Here is a 15,640-nt window from a genome sequence, read left to right as displayed (position 1 = left end):
TCTCACTTTTTCGACTAAAGTCGAAGGCTCGACAAAAAGAGGTTAATTTTTTGAAGATTAGAGAAAAGGGGGGTTAATTTTTTGAAGATTAGAGAAAAAAGGGGTGAAAATTAAATGTTTACAGAATAACAGACCCCCCATCCAGACCCTCTTATACGCGTGTGTTGGTTGTTAATACTATCAATTTCTACTTTTTGGGGGTATCCAAAAAAGTAGAAATTGATAGTGTTAACAACCAACACATGCCTGTCACTAATAATTAATAAATAGTAATATAGGGATAGCAAGTGTTCTTTTTACGAGATTATAGATGTTACCGTGACTGCTTTGTGTCTTGTTGCTAATACAGCCAGATTTTAAGAAAAGGGCATATGTTGCTTAAAAGTGTAAAAGTCACAGACAGGAAAAACGTATGAAGCTATATATATGTCACGTACTCACTGGACAAGCAAAATCAAGCCATGATTTTTATTGGTATAAAGAGAGAAAAATATAGCTGTTTTTAGAATTAGAAATAATAAAAAATACATTGTGATCATTAATTATATGCATCGATAACAATTGTGTTTCAATGTTAAGAAATGTTATAAGCTGATTCGGTGCACTTTGAGATGTTTTTCGGCCAATGTCGTATCGGTCACAGTTTTTTCGGCACAACTGCAGGTTTCGGCCTCACTCTGTAATGTAGTTTTGGTCATGGTTTTCTTATTGTTATAAAATTTCCATTTGGGAGCTCTATGGGGGAAATCCCCCGCAAATAGTGACAGTTGGCAGGTATGTATTTTTTCTTTATTTTATGAAATACACTATGCTGTTGTGAATTGACCCCCCCCCCACCAACCGCAAAACTGTAGGTTCGGCCTCACTTTGTAATGTAGTTTTGGTCATGGTTTTCTTATTGTTAAAAATGGAGGTAAATATAATTGTTTTTTGGATAACAATAAATAATAGATTACATTTTGATCTTCCATTTATGTGCATTAATGTTAATATAAGCTTAGAACAAACTGCCAGTTTACCACACTTTGTAACATCGTTTCGGCCATTGGGTTTTTATTGTATTAAATGGGAGAAAAATATAATTGATTTTAGAATTAGAAATAATAAAGAATACGTTTTGATTATTAATTTATATACAGTGACAAAAACTAGTATTTAAGAATGTAAAAAGAAAAAAGCTGCCTACTCAAAATCTTTTATTGCCCTGATGTGAATTTTTTTTTATTCAGATAGGCATGAAGACTAATAAACATCTGACACTTAAATTTCTCTTTGCCAAAAAACAAAAGGAATATGCCTACCTACCTACCCACTGTCTCAATGTTGGGTAGGGTTTGGGCAAACCTAAATTTTTTAAAGTGTGGCCTAATACTTGATACCTAAATGCATCCGAACAATATGAAAAAGTATTGCTGAATCGACTGTGGCCGAACTGTGAGTGTGGTGGAAAAGCGGACATGATGACAAACTGGTAATGTGAACGAAATGTCTTGGAAGCATGTTAGTGTAGTTGTCTCAAACTCAATTAGAAATTGACCTTGATCTGCCAATCCTTTTACCTTGACAGTTTTTCTTTAACTGCTATATTTTTTAACATATAAGCCAAAATCTGAGAAAGTTGCGTTATAAGGGACAAATCAGAGGCAATAACTACAGAACTTTTCTGAAAATTCTATAATAGATCTTCACCTGTAAATCTTTTTTACTCATGTCAGTTTTGCTCAAACATGTAGGTAAAGTTTAGTTTTATTTGTGCCAATAGTTCAGTCTGTTAAGACGACAGATGGACAGACATGGGACATGTAATGGCATTAACTCACAACAAAGCCATATAGAGCTTAAATTATGAAATAATTTTTAAACAGTTGAAAAGAAATAATGATAGTACATGTTTGAGAAAGTAATTAAAAAGTTTCAATAAAGCTGTGAACTGATATTAGTTTTACCAACACCTTTTTCAAAATAGACTTAAAGGTAGACAGCTTAATCTCAGGTAATTACAACAATGAACAGTTGACATTTATAAGTCACTGTTGATTATACTTCATTTAAATAAACAAAAAAAATCTGCTAGAATAAATGTACAACAGTAAAAGACTTTTTTACAAGGCACAAATATATCACTTAAAATGAGAGCTCAAACCAACTATTTTGAACAATACAATTGTATAGAAATGATTTAATTACCATTTACTAGATCAATTGACTACTTCAATGAATGGATCTGCTGGTTTTTATGATATTGTCAGTTTGGCTTGCTCACAACATTAATGGTACTTTGATTATTATCTATTCTCACCTTATGGTTCATTTTGTAGCCAAATTATTGTACTTATTGTACCAGGTAACACAGGGATTCATTTGGAATACATTTAAAGTTGCCCAATATTTGCATTTCCTTTCTTTAACAATAAAGTCACCTTGTTGTGAGACCAAAGAAATTAAATTATTTTGACATGTTGGTTGCTATTTAATTTGATTGCTGTGTGGGGTGTCCATAACACAATTTTTTGTAATTTCAGGTCGGAAAGCATGTAAAAATTGGTGTCAGTTTACTTAAAACTTAAGAAATGTTCCATTGAATATTTTGCAGCATTCTGTCTTCTTCTCTACTTCTTTGATTAGGTAATGGATGGACTTTTCCAAGTTTCAGTATACTATTACAATATTACTCTGAACTTTTAAAATTTAATGCTATGAATGTTTATGTTCAGATTTTAACTTTGATTTATTGTTTATTGAATTTGTGGATAATCTTGTCCTGGTTATTGTAGTTGATGTATCATGATACAAGAAGTTAGTGTTTGCCAACATCACAGCTCTTCACTCTGAAGCTGCCGGCCAAATATGAAATCACTCTGTTCAGTAGTATTGGTGAAAAGTGCAACAAAAAATATAAAACTGGACGACCTTTTAGATGTGTACATTTTACAAAATAATAATAAAAGACTAGAGGCTGCTTAGAATTTGAAATGCTGACCTTGCAAAATCATGTAATTTGATATTTATTTTCACTATTTGATCAATTTTGATTGTAGAACTAGATTAATCAATTTCAAATAAATAACATTCAAGCCATTACCAGTATTTTAATAATGATTATTTTTTTCAGTGAGAAATTTGCATTATTTCTTTATGCAAAAAAACGGTTAACAAACTATTTCCAGTATATCTAACCAAGAAGGACAACTCAAACAATTGACATCTAGTGATGGTCAATAGCTCACATGAATCATTGGGTAAAGTGAGGCCAAAAAGCAAAACATTCTCTTTTAAAAATTTAATGATCACTTTTTCACATCTTTAAATTTACAAAAGACTTTGTCCTCTATATGCATATCCATTTTATCATTAAAGTTTTGGTCATTATACTGCTGAAGCAGTTCTTCTGATCTGGTGTCTATAAGTGCATTGATTTTTAACTCTTGTTTTACAAGATCAAAGTTTGATTGATCAACAAAATTTGATGAGATAGCTACTGATGTTTCCAGGTTCTCTACACGATGAGGACATCCAGCAGGTACAAACAAAACATCACCTGAAAAAGATAAAAGTGATTGAGTGATGAATCCTGGGCTGTTATCTTCTCTTTTGTCAGGTTGTTGTCTCTTTGACACATTTCCATTTCAATTCTCAATTTTATTGACCTCCTGAGGAAACTTTACAATTATACATTAACACAGACAAGTAATCTGTAATTATGTGTTGACATGAAATATCATTGATACGAACAAATTACGGTAATCAATTAATATACTCAATGATCTACAACTTCATACTCAATTTTGCCCTTTAGCTTTACTGATAGGAGAATCAATGATGAGTCTTTTGTGATGAGCGAACTGACAAAAATAGTCAGAGGGATGAAGAGACAGACAGAGAGACATATACAAATACATATTTGTGATTAGGGAGGAAAAGGCAACAAAAATATAGGACAGATGGATGTACTGACATAAACACTTATCAATTGGGAGTACAGATAGTAGTAGCTAGGATACCCCTCTTTTTTCAGAAGCTTCCTGGGACTGATGGGGTGACTGACAGAAATACAGACAGAAGGACAGTCCTGAAACAATGTATCTTACTCCTTCTTATTACCATATTCTGCACAATTTTCTTATGCAAATATCCCTCTTTGAAGCAAAAAAATAAACCTACCTTCTTCTAAAAAACATTCTATTGGTGTAGTGAGCTGTAACAATGGATATTGGGTAAGGTCTGGCTTGGATAAGTCAACAGCAAATACAGGATCTAAACTGTGCTCATACTCTGGGTATAAATAAGGTACATCAGATTGTGGAAAAAATACCCATCTGTAATAGAAACATAATACAGAATGTAATCTTAATGTTAATTTTTCATAATTGAGCTGTACCAAATTATCTCCCTTTATGAAAATAAGAAAATGTGGTATGGGTGTTATATACAATTTCTTAAAAAAAAAAACATGGGGTTATTCCGCGACTAAAATAGCCATGGAGGAAAGTCTCTTTTTATCAAATAATTGGTGAAAAAGTATCATGTTTTAACGTATTTGATTGTGAAAATTAGTTAATTCGCTTCAAGTATAACAGGTTGAATGATTGAAATAAAAATATACATGTTTTGAGGTGAGACAACACTGTAACCAGCCTGTTTTTTGGCAGTGAAAATGGAAAACTTATTCGCAGCCACTGTATCTCTTTTTCGGAGCAGGCAAACATACCCTGAATGATGAATTATTTGAAAGACCAGGTAAAAATCTATGAAATTCATACAGTTTTGATTATGTAAAATGTGCCTGTATCCTGTTGTCATGGTTATGCACATGACCTGATTTCAGGCTTTTTTATATCTAGATTAGGCAATGTTTTTCCAATTTTCTCTGGATAAAACTTTTTTATAATATTAAAATTAAAATTTATTTTCATTTCATTATAAACAAGAGAAAATTCTGATTACAGTGATATCTAGTTTTATACAAGTATCTTTATTAACATTACCACTTCTAAGGGTCACTTATACTTGGTCCCTCAAAATATGACGTCATAAAAAAAAACTGTTGATTGCACCCTATAGTCAATGAATCTAATAAACATTTAAGATTAACATGAAAATAACATCTTGTATAAATTCATGCACATTTTAGTTTTAAGATTTTTAAGCAAAATATTACCCTAGAAGTGTTTCACAAAACAATCAAGAAATTCTATGTACAGTATTAAAATTTCTGAACAAATACATAGAAAAAGTTCTTGTAATTGCTTTATTTTTTCTGCACAACTATCATAAAGTTCTTTAAAAAAATTAGGCACCTTGGAAAGAAACTTATTTAAAATATAATGATTAGTAAGAAACCTCATTCAGAGAGTAACTTGAACCTCAGTGAAATAATTGCGTCTTCAGTCATGAAGAAAAATATGTGAAAGTACTCAATCTTAAAAAGACATGTACCAGGGTTCGAAATAAGCGCTATCCCGCTTGCCCGAGGCAAGTAAAATCTGCAGCGGGCAAGTGAATCTCATCACATAGTTGTCCGCCGGGCAAGTTGAAATTTTGTGTTTGTGTTTCATTCTATCATGTCAATTAATATAATAATATATGCAATAGGTCTTAACCATTTATTGTTAATGAATTTGTGCCAATAAAATATTTGTATAACTATGTCAGACGTAATTTTGTACGATGTACAACTGTGTATTATTGTATTACTATTTTCGCCGTCTTTATTTATTTCATATGCGCATGCCAGGAAAATCGTAAACATCGTAGTTTGTCCCGAATAATTCTATTGGTCAATTCCTATGCGTAAGCCAATGAGCGCCGTCGTTTTAGAATGTTCAGTCGCACCTGCTCGGGGATTTCCGCTACTAATCGTGAAAGGAAGTCATGTACATCTGAAATTTTTTTGTCACTTTTTTTTGTAAAAGTAAAAGTTTTTGTTTAAAAAAGGGTGTATAGAAACATGAAATCATCTGCCAGGAGAGGTCTAGAATGCAGGATTTGGCACCATTTACCCCAGAGCTTCTGGGGGCCTTAAGCGGCCCCAGACCCCTCGCCGTAAGTGCGAAGCTCGTCTGCGCGGACGGCAAAGCCGTCCGCATTAGTCGGGCAAGTTAATCTAGATATTGACTTGCCCTTTGGGCAAGTCAATGGTCTTTTCTTATTTCTACCCCTGTGTACCTATATCAAGTTTTCACTACAAGAGTTGTGTATATCCATGAACATCAATATACATGTCAGTAAAACAAATTATATTAGCAATAATAAATTTTACAATGTTTAGGAAATAACACATGTTTTGATCGTGCTAAAGCAGTCAAATTGATTCCTTCTTCATACTTTCTACCTTTCTATTTTAAGCTTTATTGGTACCTTTTTTTCCCTTGAAATAATGCCATCCAAAAATTGGAACCAAAAGCATCAACATGTAGTTCGCTAGTTATTCCTCCTGGTGCAACAAACAAGCTTGGCCAACTGTCTTTATATAAACTACCTTCTTCAGTCCTTTGTAGGAAATCACCTAAAAACGAAATATCAGACCTTTCTGATAAATCTGCCCTCCAAATAATTCCCATTGACCCTATCTCTCATAGCATAAAATGAAGTCTGCTATAGTTTTAATTCATTTCCAGGAATGGTATAGAATATAGTTGTCCACTGTTATATTATGATGCACCATTTTGTAACTACAATTTATATACCTCAGAATCTGCAAAAGATCCTTCAGTTTGCCTGACATACATTCACATTGGAAATGAGGTTCAACATTTAAACTTTGATAAATCATAAATGTGTTTATAATAAACTTTTAGTAATAAATTAATCATTTCATTAAAGTGCTATTCCATATGCTTTATGGATAATTCATGGAATGGTATAATGAGAATCAGTAAGAGAGATGGAGAGATTCATTAACAAAAAAGATCAAACAATTTAAATTTTTAAACAGAACAGCATAATTATGACCAAAAGAATCTGACTTGATTACCTGCAAAATACTTTGGTATGGTCAACTCTTCTGCTAAGGTTGGACAGTTGATTGGTAGACTCCAGTCAAACAGGTACAAAGGTTCATCCAATGTATTATCTATAATCTGAGTAATGTATGTTGACACTGGTACAGTCTGACTGTTCTCTAATCTTGCCCATTCTACCGACTGTTTTACTGGTTTCTTAAGGGTAACAGTACAGTTTCCTATACAAACAAAACGAAGGTATGCATGCAAGCAATCCAATTAAAGTTTAATAAATAAAATTCATGTGTTATACACCATAACACTTCCTTTCATTTACAGTAACATAATTTGGCTCTTGCGTTGTGACAGTGTGTATAAAAATGATCAGTGTTTGAGTTATTTATGTATGTCCTACTTTTACAGATATTCATTCTTGAGATAATTTGTCCTTACAAAAGTACACTTATAATAATAGACATGATATATCTACAAAATATTACAAGTATATAGTCAATCCGGTTTTATACAATATTTCCTCCAAATAATCTTTTGATGTTTCCAGTTGACATCTAATGAAATGTAAGTTTTATATTTCCAGACCTGCCAACTTTTGAAAAGTAGAGACCCCCCTTTTCCCCTCCAAAGACCTTCTTATCTATGAACCTTGACTCAAAAGACCAAAAACTACATGTCCTAAAGTTAGAAGGATGAAGACAGATTTTGATTTAGTCTTACTTATGGTCTTATCATGTTATGATGATATAATACTAAACCCCTAATGGGAAGGATTGTGCCTGATGTTCATATGATGAAATCATAATCTTTCAGTCAATTTAATTGAAGTCTGGAGTTGGCATGTCAGTTAACTGCTAGTAGTCTGTTGTTATTTATGTATTATTGTCATTTTGTTTATTTTCTTTGGTTACATCTTCTGACATCAGACTCAGACTTCTCTTGAACTGAATTTTAATGAGTGCGTATTGTTATGCGTTTACTTTTCTACATTGGCTAGAGGTATAGAGGGAGGGTTGAGATCTCACAAACATGCTTAACCCCGCCGCATTTTTGCGCCTGTCCCAAGTCAGGAGCCTCTGGCCTTTGTTAGTCTTGTATTATTTTAATTTTATTTTCTTGTGTACAATTTGGAAATTAGTATGGCGTTCATTATCACTGAACTAGTATATATTTGTTTAGGGGCCAGCTGAAGGACGCCTCCGGTTGCGGGAATTTCTCGCTACATTGAAGACCTGTTGGTGACCTTCTGCTGTTTTTTTTTTTCTATGGTCGGGTTGTTGTCTCTTTGGTACATTCCCCATTTCCATTCTCAATTTTATTATCAGTATCAATGAGAAAATGGATAAAATTTGAGTTATCTTTCTTTGTATTCAGAGGTGCTCTTACCAGCGGAGGCTTATACAGTAACACAGTAGAAGTGAATACAAAATGGTGTCAATTTTAAATCAACAGACACACGACGTCTGGTTTCAAAAATTAAACGGATTTCAAGATAAACGATGTTTTCTTGAGAGTTCATTACAGTTCTCATCTTTCTATTAAATATGATTTTGTTGTGGAACTATGACAAATGTTGCAAATTGTGCTTGTATGATAAATTGATTAAAATTGAAAGGCTGTTCATATTTTGTATATAAATTAATTTTGAGGACTGTTACGAACCATTAGGTAATCTGATTACATACAACCACTAATTATGACACCTGTTGTGACTGTTTATTAGCGTAGGGTTGTTAACTTGTCAATAATATGTCCCGAGGTAAAATAATAGATTTTTTAAAATTGATCAGAAAAACTTCAAAATCGTTAAACAATAATTTTTTCGGGTAAATTTGGTGAAAATCAGGATTTTGATTAGATTTTCGATCCTGATATCGGGATTCTGGTTGAGGGATAAAAATCGGGATGATACCGCGAAAATCGGGATAGTTGGAAGGTCTGTATTTCTGAAAATGTCCAGCCAACGATAAAAATATTTATTGGGTTTCTTTGACCATTATTGCCTGTAATGTACTCCATTTCTGTGTTATACTTCAATGTGTAAGTTAAACGTATTGACATCTAGCAATATCATTCACCAATTAGTGCTAGTGGCCATACAGACTAGAAGTGAGGTATAGGCTTTTGAATGCTGCAATGTGCCTCAATGTCTGTGAGATGAAGAACAGCAATACAAGAACTGTTACTTTGCTTTTGTCATGTATGTTAAGATTTGTTTTACAATAAAGAAACTGCTATTTTTCCCGCCTTTAATTTGAAAATGGTCTGACTACAGATATTATTTAATAGAAAAATAAAAAGCTAACCATGACAAAAAAATACAAATCATTGAACAAATAGATGTAGTAACACCAACAACACCAGGGATCTTCCTCTCATTATATATATGACCATTTATCCAAGCAAGTTTGAAATACTGTAGTATTTGATATAGCATGGGAAACAACTTCTTTGCTACACAAATTACACACTGGAAAATTTAAAAGACAATAAAAGTTTGGTATTTTGGGTGTACGTACCTGCTTTTTCTTTAACATGATTTAATGTCCATGGTACTCTAGTCATCTGTACATTTGTTATGACTAATGGAGTACTAGTACATTCATAATTGTGGTAGAAATCTTCTACTGTCAAATCATTGGCTGATCTTCTTTCAACCTATAAAAATCATATATATAACTTTATTTCCTCTATTATAGAGATTTGGTGTACATGAAATATATAAATCAGGCAAAAAAATCAACCAAAGAACTAAAGTTACTGGTTTAAGTTAATATAAGAAAACATGAGCACTGTCAATAATAGCAATAACAGACACATCTTTATCGATTGTTACTTTTGTAGAAATCTCTGCAGATTTTTTCAATGTGATGAACACAATCTTAGAGAAAAAAGTTAATTGGTCATTTTCTAATTCATATGATGTATTGCAAGAGAGAATTGTTGTTGTGAATTCATGTGCCGAAAGACTGTCCATAAAAACACTGAACTGAAAAGGATTAATGTTAATAATGTCTTGCCATAGATCATCTCTTTTGTCTTGTATAAAATCACAGGATACCAGTAAGTGTTCAACGATATTCAAGTATACCTCAATGGCAATCATACCACAGCTCCATATTTTTATATTGAGTGCAAAAGATTTTAATGTAAGCATTATAAATGCAAGTTGTGTACATAGAGATTTTACCACACAATCTTTTGATTATGAAAGCTGTTATATCCTACCCTGGGTAATCTTGAAACCTGACTAAGCCTTTAACTTTAAAAAATAATACCTAAAATTGTACGAAAACTTCTTTGATCACTATCCAAAATATTGGTAGGAAATTTCACAACATTGATCATTACAAATCTGACACCTAGTATACTCTATAAAAAGATGCTAACATGAATTGATATTGGTTTGCCTTACACTACCAGCTTTGTCTGTATAATGACTACCTGTTTATATGAGGGAAACTCTACTCCTGGTTTGACTCTTTGCAGACCCTTTTCTTGTATTGTCTTTATTTTCAAAATTCTTTTCAATTTCTGTAATAACCATTTATACTCTTTCTCTGAAATATATATTTATTTATACACAACCTTGACATTAAAAGTTATCTTTTATTTTTATCAAAAATACAGGAAAAGTACTACTGATACAATCTATAGGAAATGTAATATTTAATTTGTTTGTACATTTCTTAAAATACCGACACTTATACAATGCATAAATGATTGTCAACATAATTAAAACAGGATATGTTTACAATTTCTTGTAAAATTACTTCATTTTGTTCTAATTCATTAAGGATGTATTTACTTGACCCAAATATCCATATATAATATAAACATTGTATTTGTTTATCAATCAATCAGTAATTTTTCAACTGGTTATTTTAGAGTCAATGCGGTTAACTCTAAAATAATCAAGTGTTTTCATCACCAGAAACTTCAAATATACAAATTGATTGTTACTTTTGAATTTATCCATAATAAAATATGCAAAACCTAGGTTACAAGTACTGCTTCTGGAAAAGTTGAGTTGAATTAATATTGGCTATTTGGTTTAAGGTTGATTAAAGTTATCTAGAGTTTCCAATAATTTGGTCACATACCATTGAACAGTGATTCCATATAGACACACATATATATATATAAAACAAACCAAATTATTTTATCATATAAATCTATACAAAATCTAAAGGGTTAATATTTACCCAATTTATATTTTAATTATGTACTAATATCTACATACACTGTTTATGAAAGTAATGAAGTGTCTAAAACCAATTTACCATCTGGGTCTCCTTTAACTGCTTTCTCTAGGTGATATTTTGCCTCTTTAATATCACCCTGTTTTTCCAGAAAAGACCCCAGAGCAGCATGTACATCTGCAGAAGCTGACCCTTCAATTAACTGCTTTCTTAACCTTTGTATTTCATCCCTAATGAATTGTTTACCAGCTGGTGACCTGAAATATGCAAAATTTCATAAAACTAGAAAACAGACATGGCTAGCAAAATATTTGTTTTTCTGAGCCTACCATATGTATAACAATTACTGTGTGTTCAACAAAGACAATAACAGAGCATCATCAGCTTAACAATCCTAAAATAATTAGATATATACCTTGCAATCCCCTTTATTAAAGTATTTGGATGACATCCTTTAACAGCTGCAGTATCTTCTGTTCCACATTGAGATTGGTTACGCCTCCACCATTTAGCTAAAGCTGTATTTGCAAGACTTTCTTTTTCACTACTGTATTTCCATCTTTTTGGATGTGAGTCTAATACAGGCACTTCTATACTCCTTTTGAAGTCAGTTCCATTTGGCTTGTCTTGTAAATTTTTATAAGCTTTAAAAGAATCTTTGTCCAGTGGTTTAGCTTCTTGCGTTATTGGCCACTCACTTATTAATTCTATATCATTTTTAATTTCTTCTGTCTCCATTTGAAAGTTATTGTTGAATTAAAACTACAATAAAAATGTAACACTATTTACCAAGTACTAAAAATAAATTTTCTCAAAAATTATGTAATACAAAGGGGATAAATTGTAATAAAAAGTCAAAGAAATACAGGGAACTCAAAGATGAAAAATAAATATATAAAAAAAAACCAATGCTATGCAAACACTACTATAATACATCACATATAAAACACAGAAATATCAATAAATGCATTGGTTACAAGTACATGTATCATAAACCCTGACAAAATTTAGTGTAAAACCAGGGCCGTTGGAAGGTTTTCTAAAGAGGGGGTGCAAAAGATGTGAGTGTGGGAGGGGATTCTCCCACAGTTTAGATTTTTTTTTAAATGAGTAAGCCAATTTCAGGGTTATATGCGTTTTAAGAACGTCAAATACATGACTATCCATACTCTTCCAATATGCTTTTAAATGGTAATTTGGCTTAAATTTACTTGAGATAAACGTATAAACCATAATGATTGATTGCTCTGAAGGTACTATTTATTTCAACATATTGTATAGCCGGTTATTTTCGCTTATTTTCACGGATAGAACAAAATCGCTGAAATAAATTCCACCACATTAAAAGTGTTCATTCAAAGGTATTGATAAAAGTTTTGAATCCGCCAAAGTAATAACCGCCAAAAAATTTTGTATACCTTATTCAATGAAAATTGCGAAATTTTACACCCGCGACAAATAACCCGCTATACGGTATCATCGGCTTAAATCAGTATAACAGTGGTAACGTTCAAAGTCAACTTTACAATTTCATTCATATGATAACGTCAGAGACCATGCACACATCACCTAGCTTTGTTCAACAATTATTCCGGATAAAGTGTAGCAATATACATTCTTATATTCACATAGACCTACTTGTATTTAATCATGCTCTATTCGGAGATTTTAATTCACCATCGATCATATAGCCAAATACTTTTTAAATGGAACCCAGATTGGCATCATAGACTTCACGTTCCTAATTCAAGACTACCGTACAAACTCCTTCAGGATCAGTCAAACAGGAAACAACAGATAGTATTCGAAGGGGCTTGATATCAACAAGACGATGTTCTGTCCGGAGTGCCACAGGGCACAGTGCTAGGTCCTTAATTGTTCCTAACATACATCAATGGCATGCCGGGTTATACTCAATCAGAAGTCCGCCTCTTTGCTGATGACAGTTTACTGTACAGGGAAATTAGTAGAGCCAAAGATACAGACCAACTGCAGAAAGGCCTTGAAGTGTTAGAAAATTGGGAAAAGACATGGATAATGAGATTTAATCCAACAAAATGCAATATTATCCGCATACCACCAAAGAACATAGAACCTTTACAATACCCATACAGTTAACATGGACACACACTCGAACCAGTAGATAGTGCCAAGAACTTTCAATATCAAATAATATCTCATGGAACAAACATATCCAGAACGTTACAGCAAAGGGTTTGTTAAACGAAACATAAAAGAATGTACAAGGAAAGTAAAGGCTGCTGGCTACAACAACAAATGGAAATTTTAACGACATTGACTGGCTATACAGCCCTTGTACGGTTGGAAGCTTAGGTTTCACGGAGATATATAATGGCTATACAACCTCGTGAGACACATTACAGACAAGACTCTGTGACAACAGGCTATGCATGCTCTATAGTATCCAGAATAAGCTAATAGACATCAACAAGAGTATTTACATCAAAGGTGACAACAGTAGAACTCGTGGTGGACACAAGTTTTACCAATAGAGGGTATACATGGTATATCTACAGAAACTCCTTCTTTCCAAGAACAATCATGGAATGGAATACATTACTATGCCAGGGTTGCTGAACCAGGATCAGTTGAAGATTTCCGTTCAGGGCTACAGACAACACATTAATACCAGACTCAACAATTGTAAATAATTTTAACCGCAACAACCTGATTTTATTGTAAATACTGTATATATAGCCTTAGTGGACTAGATATGTAATGTCACCATGCGTAGTCCCATAGAGTTAAAATGTTTCATTCACGGAACCCTGACTTTTATGGAAGAAAAAGAAGTGCTCATCTGTGCCTGAAAATTATTATCATTACATTATTTTTTTATTTTTTTTGAAAGAGGGGGTGCGATTGCACTCGACGCACCCCCCCCCGTTCCGACGGCCTTGAAAACCCAGTTGCCCAAAGCAGGTAGAAATCAGTCAGTGCTTCTAGTGATAAGTCATATTCAGTAATATACATAGTCATCTTTAATACAGATATTCTATAAACACAATAGTGGTCAAAGAGTATATGGTAAGGCGTTTTATTTAAGAGTAAAATGGTAAGTGGTGAGTTCTGTGTAAACCGGTTCACTTCTTTATTGATGTTCTTTCATGTGAACTTGATTCCCTAGGCAAACTCATAAATCAAGGTAAAAAGACGTTCAAGTATTTCTATGACCATTATTCAAACTTACGTAAGAAGCTATTATGATATTTGAATTGAATATTTGTTGTAAACCATGAGAAGAATAATGGAGCTACCATTTGATTTTAATGGGGGGCTAGGATGAAATTTGAAAAAAATAGGCAGGACAGGAGTTTTGAGTTTAAAAAAAAAGGCAGGATGAGACACTTGCAAAAAAAAAAGTCAGGATGACAATATTTAGGTAAAAAAAAGTCAGGATAAACTAAAAAAAAAGCAGGACCGAACAGAGTGAAAAGTAAAAAGGCAGGACAGAGATTACAGCTAAAAAAAAATGCAGGACTAAATTTTTCATCATAGCCCCCATAAAAATCAAATGGTAGGTAGCTCCCTAACATCCATGGCAACTCCTTTTCCAAAGAGCAGTGTACCTGGTCATTCTTATAACAAAATAGCATTGAATTTGAACTATCAAATGATCCTTGTTGTGATACAAGAATATTTGTTTTTTTTTATTTAATGTTAAATTTAGGTACAGTGGGTTACACTGTTAAAAATCAAGCCCAGAGTCAAACAAATAGTTTCACTTTCAGTGTATGAACATGGTAGAGGGGTATCGGAGCGGTCCTGATCCTAAAATCCTGGGCTTTATAATAATATTAATTCCCGAGGTTCTGAATTTAAAGAAATATAACTCCAGACATACGTTGATAGTGGGTCTTCCAACATAACGGTCCAATGGATAGAAACAAGTCAAACAAGTGCCCGTGGGGGGAAACAACAGTTTTGGACATGCATGTTTATCCTGGATTTTGACATGTCTGGAACAGGAAAAGGACAGAGGTGTTTCAATGAAACAAAGGCGTATGATCTACCTTGTAATGTCACAAATTACACAAATGTTGTACACATGCCGTGAAAGTGGCTTGTCTGCAAATTTTCGTCATGAGTTATCTACCGTTTGGTGGCAAAATATAATAGATCTATTGACCAACAAGGTGAACACTCAACAACGTAAAGCAACTTACCGGTCAAGTACAAATATAATATAACAGTTACATATATAGTTATACAGAATAACTATATACAATTCATGCCATACATCTTCATGAATGACATATTTGTCACTGGACATAAAACAAATATCAATCAATCATGTCATACACTACGGTACAGCTGTTCATCTTTTTCTTAATAATTGTTGTTCATTGACAAGTTCAACGATGCAAAATAAGGCATTCCCTTCTGACTGATAATTTTGTGAATACAAATTCTCTGTCATTTTACATTGGAATCACAGGCACTCGTCTCAGAAAAAAAGAT

The 15,640-nt window shown here is 32.8% G+C and overlaps 1 protein-coding gene across 1 annotated transcript; it reads right to left on the bottom strand.

The window, feature by feature from the left end:
- Positions 1-3,265: 3,265 nt before the first annotated feature.
- Positions 3,266-15,276, bottom strand: LOC143045122 (uncharacterized). The gene is made up of 9 exons (XM_076217437.1): positions 15,193-15,276; positions 11,574-11,920; positions 11,240-11,415; positions 10,401-10,516; positions 9,476-9,614; positions 6,974-7,180; positions 6,358-6,505; positions 4,162-4,316; positions 3,266-3,538 (listed from the first exon to the last, which is right to left on the bottom strand). Exons 2-9 carry the CDS (start codon positions 11,894-11,896, stop codon positions 3,288-3,290), a joined length of 1,515 nt encoding a protein of 504 aa, XP_076073552.1. The 5' UTR covers positions 11,897-11,920; positions 15,193-15,276; the 3' UTR covers positions 3,266-3,287.
- Between the last annotated feature and the right edge of the window lie 364 nt (positions 15,277-15,640).

This window comes from Mytilus galloprovincialis, chromosome 9 (genome assembly GCF_965363235.1).
Source record: "Mytilus galloprovincialis chromosome 9, xbMytGall1.hap1.1, whole genome shotgun sequence".
NCBI lineage: Eukaryota > Metazoa > Mollusca > Bivalvia > Mytilida > Mytilidae > Mytilus > Mytilus galloprovincialis.
Note: the sequence above shows the minus strand (reverse complement) of the source record. Positions and strands in the feature narration are given on the sequence as shown.

Coding starts and splice junctions, on each gene's coding strand:
- LOC143045122 (XM_076217437.1), bottom strand. CDS start 11,896: ATGGAGACAGAAGAAATTAAAAATGATATAGAATTAATAAGTGAGTGG. Junction 11,416..11,573: donor TTAATAAAGGGGATTGCAAG/GTATATATCTAA, acceptor TGCATATTTCAG/GTCACCAGCTGGTAAACAAT. Junction 7,181..9,475: donor TCATGTTAAAGAAAAAGCAG/GTACGTACACCC, acceptor TTGTTTGTATAG/GAAACTGTACTGTTACCCTT.